We start from the raw sequence: 26,847 nt of genomic DNA, 5'->3' as shown, positions 1-26,847 counted from the left end.
TTTCCTCGTTCCATCGGCTGTCTGTTCACCGCGCAGTTAACTTTCTAAATGCAGTTAATTGTACGCGGCGAAAATATTGATAAAAATGACAACAAAATTTTGTGATCTCGGGCCATATATAAATTATGAAAATGAAATTATGACGGAAATTGTTATGTTTCTTTGAATATATTATGCACGTTTGTCACACTTGCTATCTCTACAGTGATCGATATTACAACGTCAGTACAGTGCGGCTTTACAAGAAACATTGGAAAATGAAATATAGTGCTTACGCAAGTTTTCTTACGACTTTTCTTGCACGCTTTCCACGTGAATGCGCGCCGGAAAACAACTCTACGCGGGGCAGTTAACGTTATTTTGTACCGGAACATCTCACGCGAACCAGTTCGCGCTTGCAAAATTGCGCCACCCCTCTCCTCGCCCAAGAGCATCCGCCCTTATTGCTCACAAATTCATGTTCGCCTGTTATTAAATTACCTCGCGCTAACAATGTACGTACGCACGACGCGCGATAAGTACAGATAGGGGATCTTACCCGCGCGATCGTTGCGCAGCTCGTTATCGCATAAACGTCATATTTATTAGCGCGCCGTGGAATTGGAGCGCTGTCGATACCGCTCTTTATTAACCGGAAGATTGATGTTCGCCGGCGAACGAATAATTTAAATTATGGACGATCGCGCGGCTTCCGTGTGTGCGTGTGCGTGTGGCAAAAATGTCCCGTTGGCGCTCGCTCATAGGCGTATGTTCGCGCAACGACGGGAAGAGAGAGAGAGAGAGGGGCAGAGAAAGGAGGGAGAGAAAGAGGATGAAAAAGCGAGAGAGAAGGGAGCAGAATAAGAAGATAGAGAGGGATGAGGAGAAGGAAAGAGGCTCGCAGGAGTCACTATTAATTTGCAAGGTGAAAACGGCCGTCAACGGCCAGGGCGCACGGCGTTGCGGGTCGTCGACGTGCGCGCCGGGCGTAATTTATGCCGGTGTAAATTCTGCAGCGTAATTACGGGGCGAAGCGCCATTCACGACGCGCCATACGCCGAAGTTGAAGGCCCGATGAGCGGCGTCGTCGCGCGAACCGCCGCGTAAAACCGCCCGAATGCACCGCTCGCCGCCCTGGAGAATATCCGCGAATAAGCGCGAATCCGACGGGATTCGCGCCGAAAGGCGTCCTCGACGCGAGGCACTTCTCCGCGAGCTGCAGGCGCACGAGTGAAGGTGCTCCTCTCCTCTTCAGCCGACGAATTCCGAGGTCGGGAAGGCTCCCGGCGATCGTGAGGAATGGCCCACGCGCGTTATTTGTTATTGCACGCAGACGACGCGGGGGGGAATTAGGAGGAGCCGTCGATCTGATTTTGCGCCGTCGCATCTTTCTACGCCAGAAAAAATGCACGCTCATGTCAATTACGACGAAGACTAAGCGGACACACGAGCTTGCAGCAATCACCGTCGTCGCGGCTCGCTGTTGCGGTTTCTCCCTAGACTCGCGTTTCTTTCGTTTATCGGTAATTGAAAGATAGAAGTCCGATGCTGCTGTCGATAGTTAATCACCGATTGGACGAACGGTGATGGCTATTCGATTTGACGTACGCTTTCGGCCGCTCTCGATTAATCACGCGCCTCGCGCTTCGGGGCCGCTAAAAAGTCATGAATATAAATCAGCAACGGAAAGAAACACCTCTCCTCTCGCGAGCGCGAAAGGTGAAACGGCGAAACGGTGTAACAACGCTGACAACGGTGCGTCTCGGCAACGCGAGCCGTCATCGGCCGTCTTTTGCCCGGTCAATCCGAGGCACAAAAGTGGCACGGAACCAGTTTGTCCGGCATGAATCTCAGCCAGGCTCGGTTTCCTTAATTTTACTTTTTCAGATTTATGTGCGCACAACAGCGCTAATTAATTCGCGCGGCGCTCAACTTCCCTGTGTGTACTCGCGCCAACATACACAGAGTGTAAATTACGTCGCATCCGCTATTCACGCGTATACACACACACATACACACACTGAGAGACAAAAAAAATGATTGATCTAACTAAACTCGTAGCCATTTTTGGTCCTAACAGTTATAGTTTTTAGTTGGAATTTAAACGAAAGTAGTAGTAATATGTGCATATAAATTTATTATCACTTTTAGTACACTGAAAAAAATTATCCGACAAAACATTATCAAACGGATATTCCCAATCAAATTCTGATCAATTTTTACTGATCAGAATATCCGATTAAATGCTGTTGGATATATTCCGATTATAATAGTATTTTATCAGATAAACCGATAAAAAAATTATGAACCGATATTTCTCATCGGTGTATCCTGATCGGATACAAAAATTCGTCGGTATTTTAGTCGGAAATATCCGTTAATTTTTTATCGGATAATTTCTCTCAGTGTATTACTGGTCAATTTTTTATTCTTATTTCTCACTTCCATACTCTTGCGGCCACTGTAGATGAGCTTTAACCTTCTAGCCGTGAGTCTTTTTTGACCCAGAGCAGTTTCAAAGTTTATTCAATAATATTCTAAATACAAATGTAATACTTTGCGACTTTTCGAGTTATTTTAGAAAAAGTCAGTACATGTGCTAAATTATTTTATATAATGCTAAAATAAAAGATATAAAAATGATAATATATAAAAAAAAGATAATAGATAAAAAAGACAAAAATAGATAGAAATAGATAATAGATAAAAGATATAAAAAAAGATATATGTCAATTAAATAATGAGTTCTCACCATTGGATCTATTTAGACCCTGAACATAATCAAAGTATACCGGAAACGAATACGAACGATTAGAAGATTAAAAGAGGAGGCTCCACGATAAACGCGGAATACGCTGAACACACCTTGTCTCACCCAATATCGATAGACTGACCCACATAATATAAATTTATAGGCCGCTGTGTGTGCGTGCGTGCGTGAGTGCGCACGTGTTGCGCGCCCGTGTTGCACACGGTAGCCCCGCACGCGCGATTTTTCGTCCGAGTTTCGCCGATAACGATCACGCTGCAGAGTTTATCCCGCTCTATCGGTACTTCACGGCGCGAACTTTCGATAATCGCTCTCGCGCTCGGGGCCTCTCTCGAGGAAATTTCTACCGCATGGGCGTGTTCGCGCATTTCTAATCGCCCTAGCCCTCCTTCGCGCATGTCGACCGACAAAAATGCGCGGGAAAGATTTATGTCGTCGCGATTTTTCGCGATTCCTCCGTCTTCAACCGCGCGCGCGCACAACTTTCCTTCCCTATCGAGAATTAATAACGTGCCCGCTTATTGGGCGCTTCAATCGACGATCTGAGATCATGATCCACGCGCGCGCCGAAAGTGCGCTGTAATAATCCTCCACTGTGAACGTTTCCCTCATCTTTCAGTAATAAGAGACCGGCCCGAGCGAGCGAAATGACAATTAAGCCGGGCCGGTCGAACGAGGCGAACAACGATTACGCGTGTACTGATGCTTTTTACGCTGCATAACATATAAATTCCGCGCGGGAATGCTCCGCGGCTAATTAGTGTCGGAAGCCGAAGTGTACATCGGCACGCTGAAACCTCGCTGAAAGAAGAGGGTCGAGCTTGAAACTTCGACAACGATTGGCGACTGCGAGGATACGCACTCACGCGTGCAAGCATCAAAGACGCGCGAGAGACAGAGAAAGAGAGAGAAAAGGGGCAGAGAGAGAGAGAGAGAGAGAGAGAGATGGCCAAGAGAGAAAGAGAGGGGGAGAAAGAGAAAGAGTGAACGATCGAACGAGAGAGAGAGAGAGAGCTCTGGATGAACATAGTAGGAGAGGGAAGTCGCTAAACGGCATTCCAAGCGGACCATCCAACGCCACCCAACGGTAACCAACGCATGACGCCCTTATCTTACCACACGTTACCGCGCTTTTCCTCGCGCTGCCTTCACCTCGCGGTTAACGGATCGTCTACGAGCGACGGAGATGGTGTTTACTGAAGCTACCGCGCGGCCGCCGAATTGTCGTTCTTTCGTTATCTTACCTTTACGACGGGTATAAATGAGCGAGGCTTCATGAATTTCGCCATCCTCCTCGCAGAGGCGGCAAATATCTTTTCTTTCTTCCTCGCGCAATGAGCAAACGAACGAACCTCGAGCTGTTCGCGAATGCTAAGAGATGAAATAATAATAGTTGTGTTTTCCAGTTGGGTACAATCAAATCGAAGGTACTGCAAGCCGAGAGAAAGGGAGATGGAGACAGCGAGAGGAAGAGAGTGAACGGGAGAAAAAGTCGCCAACTTTGAGTCAAACGTGATCATCCGCCTGTCGCGAAAGAGGACGTCGCAATAATCCGCGCTAATTTGGGGAGGACGCCGTTCCGCCGGAAATGACACCGTTCAACGTTTAATTCCTAATTGGAACTCCCTCTTGGCGGGCCCCCCGCTCGCTCGCTCGCGACCACCAGCGCGGATGCCTGCCTTTTCGGGGGGTTTCAATAATTTTGAAAAGCGACATTTTCGCCGGGCCCGAAACGTACCGCTCCGGGCTACCGGGATTTGCGCTTTCACGCGCTTATCACTATTTTGATTACTGAAATCGTGCGTTAGAGGCATGTCCATCCGCGAAATTTCGCACATGCACGCGGCCGGCCTCCGATCATTCGCGGCATCCAACAATGATATTCACCGTTAATTCGACGACGACGTTAATGGACGATGTCGGGAGCGTGTGTGTCCGTTTTTTCGCGGCACCGACACGGACGCGCGCGCGCGTGCGCGGAGAGGCGCGCTCACACGCTCGCTCCCGCCTCGCACACGCGCGGCGGGCGGCAGAGTCCGGTCCAGAGGGTTCAAGCTAACGGGACTGTAAAGTCGATTGTGATTACACCTGTGTGAGTGCGCGCGCGTCCACACGTGCGTGCGATACACACGTGAATCACCGCGACGCTGTAGCGTGCAAACGCGCAGCTCTTTCTCCCCCTCTCTCTCTCTCTCTCTCTCTCTTTCTCTCTCATCGACGCTAAAAGTATGTACGCACCCGTATCTTTTTAGATATTTCAATTTGTATTACGTAACGCGCGCAGCGGTCGCGCGCGCTCACCGCGCCCTGTAATGTCGTAACGTGTATTTAATCGAGTGCATCGTCATTGTTGCCGAGCGCGACGCGGCTTGAGCGAACGCGGCGAACATCGCGCGCGTCCTCGTTGTTGTTTTGCTCGGCGAGCAGAAAAAGGAAGAGCGACATCGCGGATACGTTGTGAGTCGTCGGGAAAAACGGAAGATCTCTGTTGCTCACAATTACCGGTATTCACTGAGAAAAAAGGATTCGGTACACAGAGGGAACGATTTGGTTGAATCAAATAAACGCTTCTTTGGAATAGTCCAAACGAATTTTTCGATTGATCGAACAAAATTTTGTTTGAAGCAACAAAAATATTTATTTGCGGCTTAGTTCCAAAGAAATATTTTTGTTGTGTCAACCAAATAATTTGTTTGGACTATTCCAAAGAAACATTTATTTGATTCAATAAATCGTTCTCTATGTGTACTTATAATTATCGCATGAAGGGGTAATTACTATAAATTATAGGCGAGGAAAAACTATCTTTTTATTATTAAGTTCTATTATAATGTTAATATATGATAATAATCTTATACGCATGTCACTCTATGTCATTTGGCTGAAAGGAAATATGGTCGAGGCCAAAGATAACGGTGATTTCAGGCAGATCGACCATTTTCTTCTCTCTGTGCGACAGAATACGTGGGACAATTAGACGAATAACAGCGCGACTTGATAATCGCGCTCGCTGCTACAAACGGAGTTTATAGTCGAGTATCGGCGATGAGGATCGGTAATTATCTGCCACTTAAAATAATCGCGCTGATAATTACGACGGCGAGGATTAAATCACTACACTTTCTCTGTCTTTCTCTCCCTCTATCCACTCTATTCCTCTCTCCCTTTTCCCTCCTCAGGCGCTGAGCTATGCGCTCGAGCGGGCGCGGGCCGTACATTAACATAACACGATCTAATTAGCGGTTGAGAAATCGTCGTGGAACATTGCCAATGAAAGCACATCGCGGCAAAACCGCACGATCAAAAAACTCGTCTACGCTCCGCGAATCGATATACCAGATTAGATAAAATCGATCCCAGCAACTGGTGGACGTCGCAGCGCGTGTCCGGCTGACTCTCGCCGTTCCTATGCGTCTACCTGCATAGAAAATTTCTTGAGATCTAATTGGGATCCAGCCCGTTTTCCCAAAACAGTTATGGGTTCTAATAGGAAGTGTAATGTTTCGGACATGCGATTCTAAGCGGAGGAACCCAAGGTTGCCTCAACATTTTTGCTGGTCTTCATTTTACGTTAGAATCGAATAAAACGTGTTGACTTTCCAAATAATTTCATTACTCAACAAAATGCGTTCAAAGCGTATTGAAAATATTTTATTTTGTGATATTTTATTCTATTGAAATAATAGTTGGTATAGAAATTAGACTCCCCGTTTAATACCTCAAAAATATACGCCATTACCGACTGAAAAAGAGAGTTTTCATACAGGGGAGAAAATATATTGTAGTCTAAACTATAATACAATTTTAATAGCCCGGGAATAAATTAATATGAAAATTATAATAAAAATAGTAAAAATTACCATAATCATGATAATTTTTATTACATTTTTATTACATTTATAATAATTTTTATGTTCATAATCACTTTTACTGTTTTATTTAATTTTCATCATAGTGCCAGTCGATTCCCGGAGTATTAAAATTATATTGTAATTTTTACTACAATATTTTCTCCGTGTAGAGTCTCTGTTTCGATTCTAGATAGAAAATCAATGTTTGGAATAAGAATGGGATTGCCAATTGGGGTATTGTAGTGGAATAACCAATTTTGGAATAAACTTGGGCGTTCTGATCAGAACTTACATTGCACTTGGGAGAATTTTGAAAAATTTTTGTACTGGGGGAAAAATGACTGTAGTTATCAAAGATTTTTTTTTAATGTGTGTGTTTAAAGAGCGAGAGCTTCCTCTTCAGTTCTAATCGATAATTGCATGGGGATGGGACGAAGAGCGAATGAGAATACGCGAGTATGTAAATTCGTGAAAGACGCGATCGAGCGTATAATTTCCGTCGATTCGCTTCTCACGTTTCTACGGCTTATTTCCGATTCGCGTTACCGTTCATAACGATGTGTGCTCCGTGAACACATGCGTTGTGTGTGTGTGTGTGTGCCGTTCACGTGGCTACAACATCGCGCGCGTATACCTGGGTTTTGATCCACGGGACGTTGCAGCGAGAGCCGGCCCAGGTAAAGTCGCATAATACGACCAGCATCAATTAGATCGTGTTATGCTAATATCGCTCGTACATACGCACAGGCGACCAATCATCTCGCGGCTACAGGATTGGATCTCGTAGGCGGCCGACTACTATAATCCGTGGTGGACGGTTGTTAGGAAGCAGAGACGACGATACCGAGAGAATGTATGTGTATGAGAGAGAGAGAGAGAGAGAGAGAGAGAGAGAGAGAGAGAGAAAGAGAGAGAGAGGAAGAGGGAGAGGGAGAGAGAGACAGGTGGCAGATGCACTGTGGTAGGTGGATCTGTTATGCGGCGAGGGAACATTGTTATGAGGATTAGCGATCCGCCTTCGAAGCGAGTCCCTGTCGGATGCAGTTTCGGCGATCCCGGATTTTATCACTGCGCGCGCGCGAAGCTCGGACGGACCTCAATTAAGTTAACAGTTACACGATGAGAATACACTACAGTTTTCCTTTTTCATATAAATTCTTTTCAGTTGTAAAAATTGGTGAATACTTATATATTTGGTAGGTATATACTCCGAATATTTACTCAAATCGGAATTCTTCTATTTAAATAGGAACATCTGCCTTCATGAAAAACTAAAAGTCTTCTCTTAAGATATGAAGAAAATGTATATTTTCTATGTATGTAAATTTGAAAAATATATATACAGAGGAAAAACTTTAGTTTTTTGTGAAAGTAGTTATTTATTCTATTCTGTATTATTTTATATGTATATGTATAATTTTTCAAAAAATACTCAAATTTTAAGAAATAAACATCATGAAGAGAATTAAGTTATCTTTGAAACGATATATGCTATTCAAGCTATTTTTTGGAGAGTAGCTACCCTAATTAAGAGAATGAAATGATTAAATTTATCACAATTATACTGCTCCCTTGAAAACAATATTGTATCGGCATTTTTGACAAAAATTAATTGGTTACGGGATAATCGAGATGGAAAGTTTTCGTTGGCGGGCTCTGCATATATTAGTGAGAATATGCTGTCAGCACCCTTCAAACAAATGTTGACTATTTTCCAAATAGTTTTTCTGTCAGTGTACGAGAGACGTCTTCGCCGATCTCGCGCGAGAACAGCGCTCGCGGTCCGTGCGTCAAGATGCATATCGAAGGAGGAGCGGGACGGGCGAAAGTTCATGGCTGGCGCTTTTTCCTTCAATCGTGATAACGTCCGCCCGTGCGCGAATACCGTTGCAAAATGCCAGAGTACGAAAGGCTCGCGCGCGTCCAAGTAACGCGTCTCGGAAACGACGCGCGCGTTCGCGCGCGAGATTAATCGCTCGCCACCGATAATTAATTCATCTCCGCGCCGTTTATTCATTCTCCCGGCGTTATCCGCGCGGATCATTCATTAAGCCGCGACGTTTCCGCCGGGGATCTCTGTCTGTCGTGTCGATACCCCGCCATCATCGATACCTCGTTATTAATAATAATCGCGGAGTCGTCTCGCTCGCTTCTCCCCGCGTCGTCGCGCCCACGGACTTGTCGGGGATCCTGGCCCCTCTCGCCGCGGCCATCTTGACTGATGACGTCAAACGAAACGCGTGCCCGAAATTCCTACAAAACACGTCGAAGCAAAAAGTGCTGTCCTTTTAAATAGTGCCGCGGTTCTACGTAACGCGCTTGAAAAGTACTCGAGTGAGGAAGAACCGTGAAGAGGGTCGCAGGAAGAATGGCAAGGAAAAAAGAAGCGGCGAAAGACGTCGTTCTCGCGGATCGCCACGAGAATTGCGTGTTAACGAGAAGCGAAAGCTGATAAAGCGAACGCGCTCGATCGCGCTATATCATTTCGCCCGTGTGTACGTCGCGTGTAGTCGACTTGTACCGGTAATTCATGCGCTCTAAACCGTGTTGCATCGATGGGAATAAAGTTACAGCGGGATACGTAAATACGACGCGCGAGCGTGTCGCATAATTTCGCGAATTACACCCGCGGTGAACATTATACCGTCCCTCGAATCGCGAGCTGTGCTATTTCTCGTCGGTGGTCATGGAAGTTTATCGTCCCTCATATGGAAATTTTTTAGCATTTTCCCAAATGCAGGTTAGATTCCAATCAGAAGGCCCAACTTTGTCCTTAAATAGATTGTCCCATTAAAATACCAACTGAAAATCTCATTCTTGTCTCAAATATGGGTTCTCTATCTAGAATCGAGACAGAAGTGTCCAGGAAACTCGAGCTTTCTTAAGCGTTTTCTGCATCAACTTCATTGATGCGATAAAGACAATACAAATGTTTTTTTTTACTTACATTGTTCCATGTTAAAACATAGTAATTTTTGTTGTGTATGTAATATAGAATACATTTGTATACTTGTATCTAAGAGTAATTTAACGATTTCGTACATTTATATGAAACTTGCATAGACTTCCCGTCTAGAATCAAACTAGATTCTAATTAGGTCCCAAAATATTTTCCACGCGAGGGAAATATTTCACAACAATGACCAACGAGTCGTGTGACGTCTTTGCGCAAACTGTCCTGTTTAACGGCGGCCACTGAATTATAAATACATTGATAATTCAATCGTTCCACCTGGTGGTAGGAAGAAACGCGCGGCTGCAAAATTTATCGAACAACTCGGTGAATAATTTATAGGAGCGCGTGCGCGTGTCGCTCGGCCGTATATCAGCGCAATAAAATTTCTCCCGAACACGATTATTATCTCGCTGATGCATTACATTGCCACAATGTATCATTTTGCGCTCGAGTTTAAAGGACCTAATGTGAAGTCGCAGTTATTCACCGAAACGAATAGTCCGGGACAGAATCCGGCGGACCGGATACTCTTTTTTAAAGATAGGATATTTTTTGCTACCTTTTCTTCCTGTTCTTTTTCGTCGCTTTTGTCATCCCACGGGCTGAAGTCGCACTCATTAGACGATCTACCGACTTCTCTCAAGTCCCGCCGGGTGACAGAGAAATTTCTTACGATTTTCCCTAACACAGCACAGATTCCGGTCAAAATAAGATGAAAAGAAAAAATCTTTGGAAAAATGTTGGGGAGAGCAAGTAGAATCTATTTGAGTTTCCCATTACACGAGAATCTTGTAGTAAAAATTACTATAGGATTTTGTAGTCAAGAAATAGATCAGCATAGATCAATGTTCTGCAGTAAATAATACTTTCATTTCATACCTGCTTCTTATATATTTATAACTAAAATGTACCATGAAAAAATCGAAAAATAGTATGACTATCGCGTCACTGGAAAATTCGCGAGATTCTTCACTCGTATAGAGTAAACTCTCACTCGCCGAGCAAATATTTTCATTGGAAATCGGAGAACGGATCTGATGTGCTCCATCAATGCAGAAAGATATTCACACTCTGATCGACCGAAATATTTACGGAGTCAGAATCCACTCTAAGCCTGAGTGAAACATTCACTCTTGCGATGCAGGAGTGGCGGCATTTTCACTATCGCTTCGAGTAAAAATGCTGCCACTTTCCACTCGCTTTGGGCGAGATTGAACTTCAAGAAATTTAGAGAGCAGCAAGACAGACCTTACTGACTGGTGTGTTCACCAGCGGAGACACAATAAGACCACAAAGAATCTACAAAATTCTTTAGAAACTTAACGCACTTCCGACTCGAATCCGCATGTAGGTTTTCCAATCAAAGTCCATAATGTTTCTCGCGAGATTGCGTTGGACCCCAATTAGATCCCAGGAGATTTTCTGTGTGGGTGTACGGGACGAGGCAACGTACGGAACAAGGTGAGAAACATTTACTTGACGAGGCCGCGGCTCCGATGAAATTACAGATCGGAGTGCGCCGATAGCCGCAAGCGCGCGCTCGTCTTCATTTTGTCTCAGCCGGGTGTGGCCGTTAATAAGTCGCGCGATACAAGTGTGCATTAAGGAGCGCTACACGGCCTCCTACTTCCGAGAGGAAGACGGAACACGGGCGGTTTCGGGACGGAAAGGCTCTCCCGATTAATCAACGGGATGCGGATCATATTAAGGTGAATTACGCGAATTTAATTGATCTCCCTCGAATAAAATTAAAGCCGTGCGCATTTCATCGCAGGTGTGCGTCGCGCACGGTTTTCGCGTCCGCTCACGTGAAATCACATGTTGTAGCGCGCGTCGAAGGCCTCGATCGATCGCTTTTGACCGACGGAGACCGCACCGAACCCGCCTACTCGAACCGGTAACAGGTTCTACGCCCTGCGTCGTATAACGTAGCAGCAATATTTAAACATCCACGCACCGCAGTTGGACCGAACGTGAGTGTGAGCGCGAGCATGTATGCGTGTGTGTGTGTGTGTGTGTATGTGTGCCTGTGCGATTGGACGTGCACGTGGACGCGACGCACGAGGACAGGCCTCATGTTTAAATACATGCGGCGGAACATAGGCAGGTTACCTACGTAACATGCCGACGGGTATAGGCCGACATGTGCAGGTGCTTTCCAAGTGCTCGCGGCGATACATAAAGCGCGCCAACGAGACACCCTCGAAGGTGAAAGAGCACTTTTCGGAGCAGCGCACGCCGCGCCTTCCGCATCGCGAGAAGACAAATGCGTTCCCGCGGACGACGTGGATCGCGACGATCCGCCCGAAAGCGTCAAAAAATCCGCCACAAGCGAGTTTATCCGCTATCGCGCTAAACACGGCCCCTGCTCCGTGCGAGAGCGAATTAATTCGCGATACTAGAACGCGCAGTGTAGGGCATTGATCGCGAAAAATTTTTCTTGACTGAAATAATCGGCAAATCAATCGTCAAAACTAGTCAGTCGTGTTTAAAATCGCAAATAATTTAATCGATTAATGGAATGAATTATTAATTAGACGTTAATGCGGTTGACTATGCACTGATTAATAATTAATTTTGTCAATCGATTAAATTATTTGCGACTACGCACACATATAACGACTGATTAATTTTGATTATTGATCAGCGCAAATTATTACAGCCAAAAAGGGAATTTTGATCGATTATTAAAGTGGAACTGCCAATCGTTTGGGTCTTTAAATATGAATACTTGAACTTTCAATATAGAATATATGTTTATATTCAATATATGCATATATATATATTTTATATTGAAAGTCTAAATATTCGTGTTTAAACATCGAAAAAATAATAAAAATGTTTTAGACTGGTACTTTCACCCTAATGTCCAACACTGCCAGCATGTCTCTTCCAGATTGAGGATAGTGAGCTTGGCTTTCATTTTTTTTCATCGGCTTGTTTCGAAAAGAGACAATCACGCTACGACAAAAGTTCCGTCGAAACAATTGGGGTCGAGTGAAATAAACATCAGGTCTGTTCTTTGTAGCTGAACACTTTTGGAACTTAAAAAGAAACAGGTATACAGCTGTGACTTGGTGCAAAAAAGAGAGGAAGAGAATAAGTGCAAGCTAGAGTGCAACCAATTGAGCTGCAAAGAACAGACCACTCGTTTCAGGATTGTTAACGGCAAGCTAACTAAACGCCCTGACTCTTTCAGGAAAATTTTGCTTCTTTAATTCCTCCAAATTTAGTTAGTGAGTCCAGAATGTGGGTCAATGATGTGATCATAAGTTGACCTGATACATTATCGACTCATATTTATTCATCATTGGATTTACCAGAGGTGGAATTGGTCATGCCTCCACGAGGAGAATTTGCTGGGACAGTTCGAGGTCCGGTCCGATTTCTCTCCGAATTCACTCGACTGCAGTTCGCGCGACGAGAGCCGTGTAACCCTGAGAGTACTTGGTTTATTTCACTCTGTCTTTTTTTCTCAGCTTGAGGTAATCAGAGATCGCCGCGTTGTCCTCTCGTCGAATTTACGCGCGCGAACTGCTGAAAATCGCGCGGTGCGTAATACGCCGACGGCGTATGTATGCCTCGACGCGCGCGCGCGCGGATGCCTTTCAGGTGCTTGCAGCGACGCATAAAATATATCAGCGCGAGACACTCCCGAAGGTGAAAGAGCATTTTTCAGGACAAGACACCCGTGCAGACTTCCGTGTGAACGTGACACGGGTGTTCGCCCGTCGCGTAACAGGCCGCGTTTTACACGCGGAAGTATTTTTATACGCGAACTTGACGATCGCGGCGGCGCGGGGTTTCGGATTTTTGTCTCAATCCTTCCGGGGCTCGCGCGGGAGAAACGAGAAACACGCGCGCGCGCGCGCGGAAAATGTTTCGATGTATCGCGCCTTCGAGATAGAGGCGATTCGCGTGATCTTCGCATTAGCGTGCACAATTTTCTATATTATTTTACCCGCTATACCGGCGTTATTTGCTTATTAAAATCGCCCTGTCACGCGAAAAGCAATGAACGACTAGACTTGTGCAATTTCTGAGTTTGCGCTTTGAGCTCTCTCTCTCTCTCTCTCTCTCTCTTTCTCTTTCTCTCTATATTCGCGCCGCGCTTTCTCCTCATCCATGTAATCTCCTCCGTCCGTTTTACCGTACTCCCTTCCTTCGCCCGCCTTGAAAAATATTGTCTTAACTGTCTGCGCGGTAATTTCGTAGGCTCTCACGAGAACCCTCGCGATTTATAATTCATATTACTCACACGAATCTATGAGTCATATTCAGACGCGCACACATCTCTCCCGCACACACGGCTCCGCGTCGCGCTCGAAGTAGGACGCCAAAAGGTTAACGGTTGTATCCGCGTGTACAGGTTGGGGGGACCTATCGATACTCGAATTGAGGATCCGTCTCTGAAACAATGGCCGGGCCGTTCAAGGCTAATACGAAATATGAAGTGTAGCGAGAGACGCCTCTCAATGCCAATCGCACAATAGCTAATAACAAGTCGAGAGGTGAAATCGCGCCACGCGATCGTCATTAGAAAGCCGCGAATAGCCATGAAATTTATTTCGTAGGAAACGATCGGCGCGATTCCCTCTTTATCGCGCGGCGAAGAGGCCCGGTCGAGCCTCTCGAACAGTCTGGGCGATCGCGAAACGATAACGCGCGGAATTTCTCGATAATGAGCCTTCTCATGGCAAAAGAGCGGCTCCAGTCTACTTGGGCAAATATCGCGGACCGCAGTCTCGCGCGATTATTTCAGATCAAAGGAGAAGGCCCACATACACGCGGAGAAAATATCAGTTTCTTTTCATACAAATTCTTTCCAATTTCGCTATGTTTCTGGTAGTATAGATAATAGACTGTCGGTAAAGTATATTTTGTTACAGAAAAAAATGTTTGTTATTTATAACTATATTCACATAAAAGATAATTATATTATAAACTTATGGCCAAGAAAACTATTTTTTTTTTAATTAAATTCTACTATAATGTTGATAATAACAATCTTATATGCGTGTTAAAACAACCAAAAGAATAACTAAAAGATATGGATGAAGTCACGAATAATTATAATCTTTGTTAAACTCATCTTTTTTTCTTAATGTAAGGAACATAGCAAATATTTTAACAGCATATGTTTATAAAATAAACAGCACGTATAAAATGAAAGTATAATCAATCATGGCGGAACGTCGATTTACTCCTTGATTACAAAATTTCATAGTAATTTTTGCTATAAATTTCTCCCTATGTAGAAATTCCTCGAAATTTTTGTCAAGATTTTCTCGAATACAGCATAGATTCCGAGTATAATGAGGCTCAAATGTGCCTCAAAATATGTTATTTCCTTACGATAGCAATCAGCGAGACCTAAGATGTCTGATTCCCAATTGGACTCAAGAAATTTCTGCACAGAGCGCTTTATGCCTCCACAAATCAGTTTATTGATATTCCTCAAAATTCCAGGACATTAATCTATCCGTCGACCATCGGAATTTCTACGCGATCGTCATGTATGCATAAATTCTACATTTTACGCAATACGTCGAAGGTTCACAGCTTAAAATAATCATTCAACGCGTTCGAACGTTCGCGGGATACGCACGAGAAATGAGATTTTGTAATTTCTAATTTGTTAATGTCCACGAGTGGTTGTTATTGTTCCGTCGACCGGCCGGCCGGCCGGCTTATTATTTGAGCGCGCGTTGTCAGCCGCTCGTCGTTTCTTTGACGGCTCGCCACGCGGGTAATTTGGAGCCAGAAAACTTAGTAATTACTATGTAAATCGGTGCCCGCTTTATTAAGGTCGTAATGTATGCGTCTTATTTCGTGCTTGTTACCGCATACCGCGCGCGCGCGCTCGCTCACTCGCTCACTCGCACGAACATGTCCGCCAAATTATTTTGTACGTGCGGCTATAATTTGCAAGTTATCGGGAGCGGCCCTTGCGGGATTACGGTACAATGACGTCGGATAAAAGAGCTAGCAGTTTGCCAAGAAAAATTGACGCGCATTAAGTTAAGATGAGCAGATTTCCCAGCCTTCGATCCAGAACACTTTGTAAATGTACGGGGAAGTCATTAAAAATTTCATACATATATATATATATATATATATATATATATATATATATAAAATTTAAAGAGATATAAAAAATAATTTAACAACAATGAAGGTCTGCTACATGCAGCAAAAATAAAAATGAATAAAATATTGCCAAGATAAATCGTGCCCAGATAAGTTTCGCTATGACTGCGAGACCATTTTTCGAGCGGGCCGACTTCTCTTTTTCTTTCTTTTTCATTCCTCTTCCTGTTTCATCCGACGGTCAGGTTGCACGAGTGTCTTCGGACGCGCTGTTCTTGCTCCGTCCCCTTTGCTCTCGTTTCGCGTCGCGCGCCACGGAGAATGCGAAAAGTCCAGGACGGCGAGTCGCGTTTCGACGACGAGGACGATGCCGCCGCGCGTAATAATAAAATGGCCATCCCAATAAAATGCTTCGGAATCCGACCCGATTTCCCACAATAATCATAGGTTTTAGACGGGAAATCTATGCAGGTTCTGGTTAAAAGTGTAATATTTTAAACATGCTAATCTAAATGGGAAATCCAGACAGATCTTTGGTTATCCCCAAAGATTATTTCTCTTAAACTGGTGTTTTAAACTAAAATTGAGCAAGATATATGAAACATTTTAAGTATTTACTTGTTACAAGTTTGTATACACACACATACTTGTAAAGAGTAAATACTCAAAGCATTTTCGAAGAAAATCATTATGAAGAAATTAAAATAGAAGGAGTTTGAACTAAAAAAGTCAGAAACATATATTAATATCCGACAAATTCTTCCGACTTACAAATGTATCAAATTATTCTCAGATGTATAAATGTATTCTATATTACATATAAAACGTAAATGCATTATTACGTTTTAACATAAAACAATGTTAGACCAGAGAAAACATTTATATTGTCTTTACTGAATTAACGAAATTGATGCAGAAAACGCTTAAAAAAGCTTGAATTTCCTTTTGTTCCGATTCTAGACAGAGAATCCGTATTTTGGACAAGAATAATGGAACAAGAATGATGGATGAATTGATATCGTAGTGGGGCAATCTACACTGTAAAAAATTTGTGTAAAATTACATCTATTATAGTGAATAATTTTGAGACCAACTATTATAGATATAAATTTACACACGTATTTACTGCATAAAAATATATTTATATAGACAAAAGACACATTTTGATACGTATGTAAGTTTACAACTATAATACTTGGTCTCATAATTACATGGAATTTTACACAAATTTTTACAGTGTATTTCGGGACAAATTTGGGCATTCTGGCCGGAATCTGATCTGCATGTGGGAAGATACTAAGAAATTTCTATGCGAGATGGTGCGACCGCGACGAGAGTAACGTCATCGACGGGATCGCGAAGAAACGGCGGAGAAGGAGAAGGAGGAGAGTGGCAAAAAGCTTTTACGGCGAGTCTTGCACCGCGGTTTATTATCTTCCGCTCGCGAATAACCGCGCATACTTCGGCGGCCGAAGTTACGTTTAGTTAATATTCCCCGCGCGCGCAACAGTCGCAATTGCAGATCGAGCGGTTTCGCAGCCGCGAAGTGAAACGCCGGGATATTCTCCTCGCGCGCGCACAATAAACGACCGGTAGGCTATGTTCGAGCATTCTCTAAAGATCATGCAAAGTTTAACGGGTAATCTTTTCAAGAGGTCTTAAGCGACGCGCGTTGGCTCTCTGCGATTTTTTGTTTGTCTCTTTCTCTCTCTTTCTTTCTCTCTATCCCCCTCTCTCTTGTTTTTTTCACGCCAGCGTGAAGCGATTACGGTCGGAAATCGACAGCGACTTGAGACAAACGATGACTCGTCTCATCGTTCCTTCTCCGGCGAGAGAATCTCGGTTATTTCGCTCCTCCCGCATAGAAAATTCCTTGGGATCCAATTGAGATTTCTATGCTGTGCACAAAAATTTCTGAGGCCTGCCCAAGTCAAAATTTTGAACCTTGAATTCTATACCGCGGTAGAAGCTAAGATAGCAAAGTAGGTTTAATTCTAATGATATAATTTGCTCCTACTTTGATCCTGATGATGTCTGAAATTTCCCCTTTCACTTTCTTTAGCGTCAAAGTAGATTGTATAATAATAAGATCTCAGGAAGTAGGTTTAGTTGCGAACTCCTATTGAAGCTTTAGCTCTTATATAGAATATATATATTTTATAAAAATATTTAAAAAATTTAATAAATAACGAAACAGAAACGTCAAATAGCATACAAAATATACATTTTATTTGTTGCATATATTTCAGACATCATCAGAGTCAAAGTAGGAGTAAATTATATCACTAGAATTAACTTATTTTGCTATCTTAGCTCCTACTGCGGTGTAGAATTCAAGGTTTAACATAGGATAAAAATTTCAACTCGGAAACGTGTATCAATATCGTTAAAATAGGTTTCACCTTTGTAGATTATCTAAATAGGCTCAAACTATTTTTAAGAGCGTCAAAGTAGCGTTAAGAGTTAAAGATTCAAAAGAGAAGTTAATAAGTATCAATATCGTCAAAGTAGGTTTTACCTAAGCTATAAACCGTCTAAGTAGACGCAAACTATCCTTAAGAGCGTCAAAGTAGCATCAAAATTTCGACTCAGCTGATTAAGTTGCAATGTAAAAATATATTTTTGCTATTCGGTTCTACAAAGATGCATCGATTTTTCCCAAGAAGAAAGCGCGTGTATTCTCAGCATTTTTAGTTCAATTCTGAATAAATAAATAAAATTAATAAATTTCTGAATAAATAAAATTAATTGTTAATCAAACTGTAGTGTGATTGATTATATACTGCAATTAACATAATTATTTGTGACTTAATATATACCGAGATTAATTAGCGTTGACGACTGAATCGCCGACTATCTTAGTCGGAGGAAATTTTCCTCAATTAATGATCGCACGCTGCTCTAACGTGGACGACGTTGCGGGCGACAAATGTCGCGTCGCGATACATCCTCCGTCCGTCCGTCGTGTTTCGTTAATATCTCTGCGCCCAGCGCAGAGGAGCGCGAAAACGGCGGCGGTGTTCGCCGAGGTGGAACGAGAGATGCACATCGTGCGGAATACATCGCCGCCTTCCTCTTCATTTATCTGGCGCAGCTTCCAGCGCGTAACCACGCGTGCACCTAATTCCGTTCATAGATCGCAGCGCGCGCGCGCGCACGAGCGAGCGTAATATAAGTGACACGCGCTACATCACCGCATATTTTACGTTCGTCGCTGGTTTAACTGATGCTGCGGTTGGTCGCGCTGGTCGACCGAGCGATACCCGGACGAGCGACGGGATGCAGAACGCGATCATTCCCCGAGCGAACCTCCGAGGTGGAGAGCACCGCTCTCATTGTGTCAACGCGGCCGATCGACGGCGAGATCGACGATGTTTTCACATGAGTTTTGAGCGCACGTTTAATCGATCCCCGGGACTTCTGCCGGGCGCGCTTGGGAGCAGAGATAACGGACTCCGTCGACAGCAACGGTAGCGATCATCGGCGGCGTCTCGACGTCAATTTAGATGCTACGAGCGCGATCCAACGAGCGTTACAAAGCGACAGATTTCAGCGCAGCGGCGATCCTGCTGCAATCTCTCGCGGCCACCTCTCCCGCGTGTCCCGCCGTATTTCAAGCGCGCTCGGATTACCATTAACTCGCGCTATCAAAATTCATTATCGCACGATAAACGGTTGCCGGTATCCCGTCGGTATTTCAAGTGGTATCGCGGCCGGTGCTGCGTATTCGCGCAGGAGATTCACGAGGAGGGGCGAGCAGAGAGAAGAGGAGAAGAGAGGAGAGACTGCAAGTGGAGCAGCCGAGAGTTCTCTAGGCAGGCTACTGCGCGCAACCACCGTGGCGGAGATAAACCGGCGGGCGTAATAATATATGGCGCCGGGGTAAAACGCCTGTTACGCGGATAAATTTGTCGGCTACGTAGTCGTTTATTGGGTTTGCCGGAGGTTGCCGGAGCCGCACCTCGGCGTGCGCCGCGCTGCACCGCGCTGCGCGCGCGGGATTTAATCTAGAGGTTTATCGCCTAACAGCGCCGAGAAGGAGCACAATTTCGAGAGCAGTGCATCGGTCGCGACGAAAAATCGCTCGTCTCGAGGATGCAATAATTTCTCCAAACGATGTACACGAACTTTCCCCACTTTTTCAGAAACTAAAACGGGCCGTTGGAAAATTGGGTTCGTTTCCAGCGAAATTTACGGAAATCGAGGATTGTAGGTCAGAGATGAGAATTCGGACGAATTAATTTCGATTTTGGCTCGATTTGGCCCGACTGGTCGAGCTCCAATCTTCCACAACCCTTCACCTCCGCACTGAGAGAAAAGACTGGTAACTATAACAAACTGCATTTAGTTACAGAAATTCGTTGAATCCTTAGTAACTAATACTAAATATGATAATAATTACCAAATATTTAATAGATCGGGAGTATGACGTAATTGCATTCACAGTAACATAAATTAAATAATTTAGTAATAGTTACTTGATATTAAATATTTTATATGAAATATATTACAGTTATGAACAATTATATTATTTGATAATTGTTATGAAATTGTTATATCCCATGTAATAAAAAATTCAGTAGGTACGAGTTCTATTTTGTTACCAATGTAAGTTTTGTTGCAGCACAATGAAAAATTCATTCATTTGCAGCTATTACATCGTTCCAATATCTATTATTACAGATGGTTGATTGAACCTACCAAACATTTTGTAACTATTACAAAATCGCTTATTTTTCTCAACTATTCAATATGTTTTATTTACCAAATATATTCTGGAAGCAAATAAATTTTACTTCTGTCAAATAAATAATTTATTTTACAGAACTAAATGAATTAATAAGTATTGCCATAGCTTTGGCCCGCTATATTTACGTCTACCATTTAGTAATAGTAACCAAATTTTGATAATATTTATTAAATTCTTCTCTCAGTGCGCTATTCAGTCTGATACGGACTTGAGAGAATTTATGCGAGTCGCTTCGGATGCTTCCCTCGGCCTGTCTTCGCTAATAAACGGCGAAGTGCGATTCCTGACAGCGTCTTCGTCTCCTCCGCCGAGCGGCGCGAAGCGGACGGCGTCGAGGTAACCGGAAGCGCGTAATTTCGCCGGTCGGGGTCGGCGGCTTTCACCGCGAACAGTCATCCGCTACCCCTTTCCGAGGTGAGGCCGCGCCGGAAATCGCGTGTGCGCATCGCTCGGCCATGCGCCCGCACCACGGATTATCATTCATCCGGAATTTCAAGCGCTATCCTCGGCCACCGCGGACGATGTATCACCGTGCGCGATGTGCGCGGTCGTCTTACACACCTATCATTACGCGCGATGCCGGGGGTGATTTATCTCCGGTCTTTACTCCCTTAAAGCGACTTACGCGGGAGAAAAAAATAATTGGCTGGATTGACCAAGTGTCTGTGGTGAAATATGAACGAGTCAGAAGGACTCGTTCCGATTGAGATTATCAGAATTCGCTAAGATCTCTGCAATGAGGGGAATTATAAAAAAATTAACAAACGGATATTTCCGATCAAAATACCGATAAGTTTTCATACCCGATCATTAATCACTTTTTTATGTTAATATTATTAAATGATTTTTTAATGATTAATGTTCATTTTTTATCGTATAATTTCTTTCAGTATATTTTCCGTACCATTAATAATAGCTATTCAATTGAATAAACAGCTTTGTTTAGCATCTAGAATATATCGAGTATCACTCCCAAAATGTCTTCCCAAAAACTCCAGAGGGACACATCAATATTCCGACCTTATCCCTTTGGAGACAAACACAAAACTTTTAGCTTTCTCGCTACAGCTACGTTACATTAATTTATCGAGTGAAGTGAAGATAGAAAAACAATTGCACCTTTAAAAAACAAAGTTATTAGCGAAAAGACTGATTTCGTCGTCAGCAACACGGAAACTCGAATTTGGTGTAACGTGTAACGAATTTGCCAACGAGCTTATTACAGATCTTTACAGTGAAGCGTAGAGATCTCCCCATCGAGATGCTAGATGGGGCAGTTAAGTGGAAGTGTTGTTGCAGCTGAAAATCAGCTGAACAATCTTATCGACGAAGATGCCACTTTCACTGATTTAATCAGTAACATTCCGAACATGGTTCACTTTAAGGGAGTACCTGGGCGGATGTGACAAATCGGCCTGGACGGTGTGTCTCTTGCGAAAATTCGCGAGAGACCGTATAAGGCCGCGGTGATGGGAGTTCCTGGTTTCTCGCGTATCCCGGCGGGATCTCGGCGCGAAGTTACGGGGCTTCGATCCATCATCGGACCAGCCGCACACGAGGAAGACTCCATGGCGAACGCCACGTGAACACACCTGCGCGTGTATTTACGCGCCGCTCGCGCGCTCGTAGTGGTGGCGACGCGACGACGTGGTGGTGGTGTGGATGCACACGTGAAAGGCGCGCTCGCTAACTTCACCTTTAATCGCTCGCATCGCAACCGGCGAAGGCGATTACTCGCGGACCATTAAAACTGTCATACGAGGGATCTTTCGGCGATCAATCGCGCTGTTTACCGGCCGGCTAACGAGACGACATTATCCGCGCGACTCAGGCCCGACCAGGGCCCGATTTTAGAGCGCTATTTTCGGTACTTTCACCTTCTCCGCCTCGTTTCGCTTTGCTCCGGCTCGCGATCCCCGAACGATTTGCGTCTCGTGAAGTCTTAAAGATAACGAAGATCGACACGTTCGCCGATACGCGCTCATGACGTTCGACATGCGATGGCTTTCTCGATCTCGTCTTCGCGTGAATCTCTCTCTCTCTCTCTCTCTCTCTCTCTCTCTCTCTCTTTCTCTCTCGGGAGAGAGAAAGAGAGAGTATGGCCGGTTACTTTTTGCTGTTCCGCCTCAAGAGAGAAAAAGAGGAAGAAGAACAAGACACAGATATAAAAGCACGTAATAATTACAATACCATGGCGTGATCGGCAATAGTGCCGCGCGTCGAGGCGCATGTTAATCGTGCAAATCTGCATTTTATCACCCACACATTATTAAAGCCCGCCGTCGACTCAGATTATTAACTATGATTTATCATAATGCTTGTATCTTTACATAAGTCGGCGTAAAGATTACGCGATAATACTACGTTAGACGCTGCTTAGCCGAGCTCGAGTTAGTTATTTAAGAACCGCGACACGTTCTCTACGTGCGCACGGCAACTAATCGCCGACAATTTGTCAGTAATGCGCGTATATTTACGTGCCGCACCGTCTCTCGTACGCGCACTAATAAATAGCGTGAGTCCGCAAAAGTATTAACATTTCCATCGCGGCGGCGGCGACGGCGATGATTCCTCTCGCGCGCGCGCCTTTCTCTCGACCGCGCGACCAAAAATTCAAATTTAATCGGCCGCGTGCTTACCATTCCAAATGGTATGCCGCATCGTTATCCCGCGCGATTGCCGTGGCCGTCGGAGGGGGACTCCGCGTTTCCTTAATTACCAAGATTCCCGACGAAATCACTCGGAAACGCCGACTACCGGCCGCGCGCGTCCGAGACTCGACAGAGAGGAGGCTCGCAGAAGAGGCCAGGGCTGAGTTATGGAGAGGTGATTACGCTAAAACTAGACACGCGCGTGTTCCCATCGCGACGGCGACCCGTTTCCCCCAAATGAAACGTCATCGGTCACGAAACGTACATTCGCCGAAACGCACGCCGGCTAATCTTCCCTCATCTCGCGCACGAGAGAAGTGTGAAAGAGTTCCACTACCTGGAGAGCGGTAGAGTAACCCCTCGCGGTTTTAGATCGTTAGATACCGCGAAAGCACCGATTCGCGCAAGGATATAATTAACGACACGAGACGATCCAGTAGCGGAGGGTCATTTTTTCGTGCTCGCTCGCCGGCTGGAAACGCAGTTAATGGAATCCTCCATAATGATGATGATGATGATGATGATGATGATGACGGTGAGGACGATGACGATGCTGACTCCGTGGATCGCGGAATCATCATCGGCGTCGCGGCCACGTGCTACATCGAACATCGGCGATGCCGCCGCATCGACACCGTCACATACATCGCGGAATCGCGTCCGGATTTTTCCTCAAACCTGTTTCGCGCGCGCGAGCGAGCAAACGAACGTCCACCTTCTCCTCCACCACCTCATCGGCGGCTTATGTCTCTCACGACGGTGCCTGGGTGCAGAAAAATATTCTACCGCCAAGAAAAGCGATTACTCAGTCTACTTTCCTTTTTCTGGAGTGACGGTTGTCTACGCCAAAAAATATTTCCTCGACAACAGTTCCTCGTAAAGTATCGGGGATTTTAGGAGAACCTGTTATCATGTGCTCAAAAGAAAAGTTGATTCCCTCTACAAGAATACAGGATAAAAGTATACAAACTTAAACGATTGAAAAGTTGACTCAACTCTACGTGGTGAACAGATCGAATTTTTCTTTTAATCCAATGTTCTCAATTGGAATGATAAACTCGTTATACTCAGAAAGAAATTTTGGGTATTTGTACAATAATTAATTAATAAACAGAGGAATAATTACGATAAATTGTGAATCTAATATTTTTAAATGTCGGGAAGAGATACCGTTATCATTCAGATAATCATATTGCACACTCTTCTTATGAGATTATTATAATATTAAAAAAAAAAATAACATATATATATATACATACACAATAGAATATATATACACTCTGTTGAAATTTAAAACTTCAAAATTCTTCTAACAAAATTATATATCGTTGCTTGTACGTAAAATGTATTAATTTTAAATGTATACCAATTTTTTCTGACAAACTCATGATAGATTTGCGAGTGTTTGTGTGTATATGTTTTAATTTTATATTCCTAATTGTGAAATGCTAAAGCTACTAGAGTCCGGAATATATTTCGACTAAATGTGATGTCCGTAATAAACTCATGACAGATCTCGATAAACTTATGAAATACTCGAAGTGCCGTTTTCTTGAATGCAGCATGTACTTTTCTGTATGTGCTTACACTTGTTCGCGTTCGCGCGCTCGTCTTCGCGTTCTCGCGACCGATTCTTTCGTCGATGCGAAATCGATCGCGCGCGGACTGGAATCGTTCGGCTCGCAATAACGACGGTCGGTCGCAGGATGCACCTGCAGCAATTAGTGACTCCGCGAATGAGATCTTATCGCGCGAGGTTCCCCGGCGAGGTAGGCGATCGCGACGGTGATCCCTGGTGCGGGACAATGATCACTTTTGCGCGCATACATTTGCATTGTCTTGCTCTTTTTCCGTTTCTCCCTTTCTCTCTCTCTCTCTTTCTGCCTCTCTTTCGCAACGCGTTATTGATCGACGACATCGGGGCAATTACGCGAATCAAACGGAATGTCGGTTGTCTCTTCCAATTTGATGGATACGGCTTTCCCTCGACTCCGAGGGACTCCGCGGGAACGCGAAACGACGTCTAACAATGCACGTAGACAATGTAGTCATTAAATTGATAGAGCCCAGAGGAAAAGATCGGGCGAACACGCGGTGGAAGTGCGTCGCGCGTTTGGAATCGCGACCTCACAATGGGGAATAGTCGCGACGAGCGGCGATAATCGCACGCGAGAAGGGCAATCGACCGGCCACGCGGATCTCCTCCTCTTAAAGCGCGAAAGAGCGCGCATTAATAGCCGCGTTTTATTGTGCTCTCGCGGATCCGAGTGCCTGATTCGTTGCCGAGTATCAGAATAGAATACGTTCGCGGCACTCTGGAACAGGTATGACTATGCGTAGGCGGGCACGTCAGTCGACAGTTGCTTGTTCTTTCTCTCTGTCCCTCTTTCTCTCTTTTCCTCCCTCACCACGTGAGAATTCCGTCTTCACGCAACACGACTCGAGATTTATCCGCCGACGCGACAACACGCTTCACGAAAGAAATGGCGAATAAGAAATTGTTAATACGCGCGCGTTTGCCTGTAAAAGAGCCATATTCAGCAATTATTTAGTACCTCGCGAAAGAGCCATAATTAAAATTCGTTGCCGAGAGTAAATCACTCCGTGGCTTTCCCGTTTGACTCTTCTGTTGCTTCAAGAAACTCTCCTATTCTGGCAGTCGCCAGCGCGATAATCAAGTACCTCGCGGCGAAGTTCGCGAATGAAGTGGCGAATAAGAAATTGTTACTCGCCATTCGTTTTGAATGCGCGAATTTGCCTCTAAAAGAATCACACTCAACAAGTACTCAGTAGCTCGCGAAAGAGCCGTAAATGTAATTTATTCACGAGAATAGATTGTCAAAGAACCGCGAGAAAAATTCGGCAGCAAGAATATAAGCCACTCCGCGAAGTGACTTCCTCCGCGCTCGACTTCTCGCTCTCTCAGTTCGCTCCGAGGAGCGCTTCTCGTCCGGGGCGCTCGTCAGTCGCGCGTAAAGCGAAGATACTAATTGCTAATCGATCGCGACCAGTCCCGATCATTAGACGGACGGTGAAGCGATTGACCCCCGATTACTCCCCACGGAAGCAGAGACGCGCGCATCGAGAGACTCACATCGTCCCTGTCGTCGCGCAGCTCGTCGTCGGGATCCTGCTCGAGGACGAAGCCGACCTCGTTGTTGTTCCGGGTGAGCGACGGCAGCTTCCTCGGCGCCAGCTCCTCGCCGTCCGTGTCCCTCTTGCGCTTGCCATCCGCTCGGTGCTGCTGCTGCTGCTGCTGCTCGTCGAGCGCCGCCTCGTGCTCGTCCAACATGTCGGTGACCATCAGTTCCGACTCGACGCTCGTCGGTGACACGACCTCGTCCAACGGTGACATGGTCGTCCTATCGGCCTCGCCGCCCTCCAAAACAGACATGGTGACTTCGCCGGCCGGCGTGTGCTCGCCGAAGACTGCTGCCCCGCGCTACCTCGCCGCCGCGACTCACGCACACCCGACGAGATTCTCGCCGGTCTCGCTGTTGAGCGACACCGGTCAACCGGCAGCGATCGGATGAGCACGAACGCGCGCACATAGAGCTCCCGTTCGTCGCTCGATCCCGTTCGTTCGCGCGTTGGATACCTGGTTGGATTATCGGCTAATCGACGGATCCGCGTGGATCCCGCACGCTCGAGGAAGAGCCGCGGGGGGCCGCTTGCGTGCCAGTTTCCTATTTCCGGCGACGATTGCGCGATGCAGTCTCCGTAACGAGACACGAGAGAAGGAGGAAAAGGAGGAGTCTCTCTCTCTCTCTCTCTCTCTCTCTCTCTCTCTCTCTCTCTCT

At 45.0% G+C, this 26,847-nt stretch overlaps 1 protein-coding gene across 3 annotated transcripts in view; it reads right to left on the bottom strand.

Annotated features, from left to right (window-relative positions):
- Positions 1-26,847, bottom strand: part of LOC116845066 (transcription factor AP-2-epsilon) — a 188,424-nt gene that overhangs the window by 96,593 nt on the left and 64,984 nt on the right. For 2 of the 3 annotated variants that reach the window (XM_032817341.1, XM_032817351.1), the window contains exon 1: positions 26,142-26,821. The exons of the other annotated variant lie outside the window; for it this stretch is intronic. In XM_032817341.1, the coding sequence (XP_032673232.1) occupies positions 26,142-26,441 (300 nt within the window). In that variant the 5' untranslated portion in view covers positions 26,442-26,821. Of the gene's footprint in view, positions 1-26,141; positions 26,822-26,847 lie in introns of those variants that run through there. 3 annotated transcript variants of the gene reach the window in all.

This window comes from Odontomachus brunneus, unplaced genomic scaffold (assembly GCF_010583005.1).
Source record: "Odontomachus brunneus isolate Ranch 3 - 2012 unplaced genomic scaffold, Obru_v1 Obru_scaffold_004, whole genome shotgun sequence".
NCBI classification, from domain to species: Eukaryota; Metazoa; Arthropoda; class Insecta; order Hymenoptera; family Formicidae; genus Odontomachus; species Odontomachus brunneus.
This window is presented reverse-complemented; position numbering and strand designations above follow the sequence as displayed.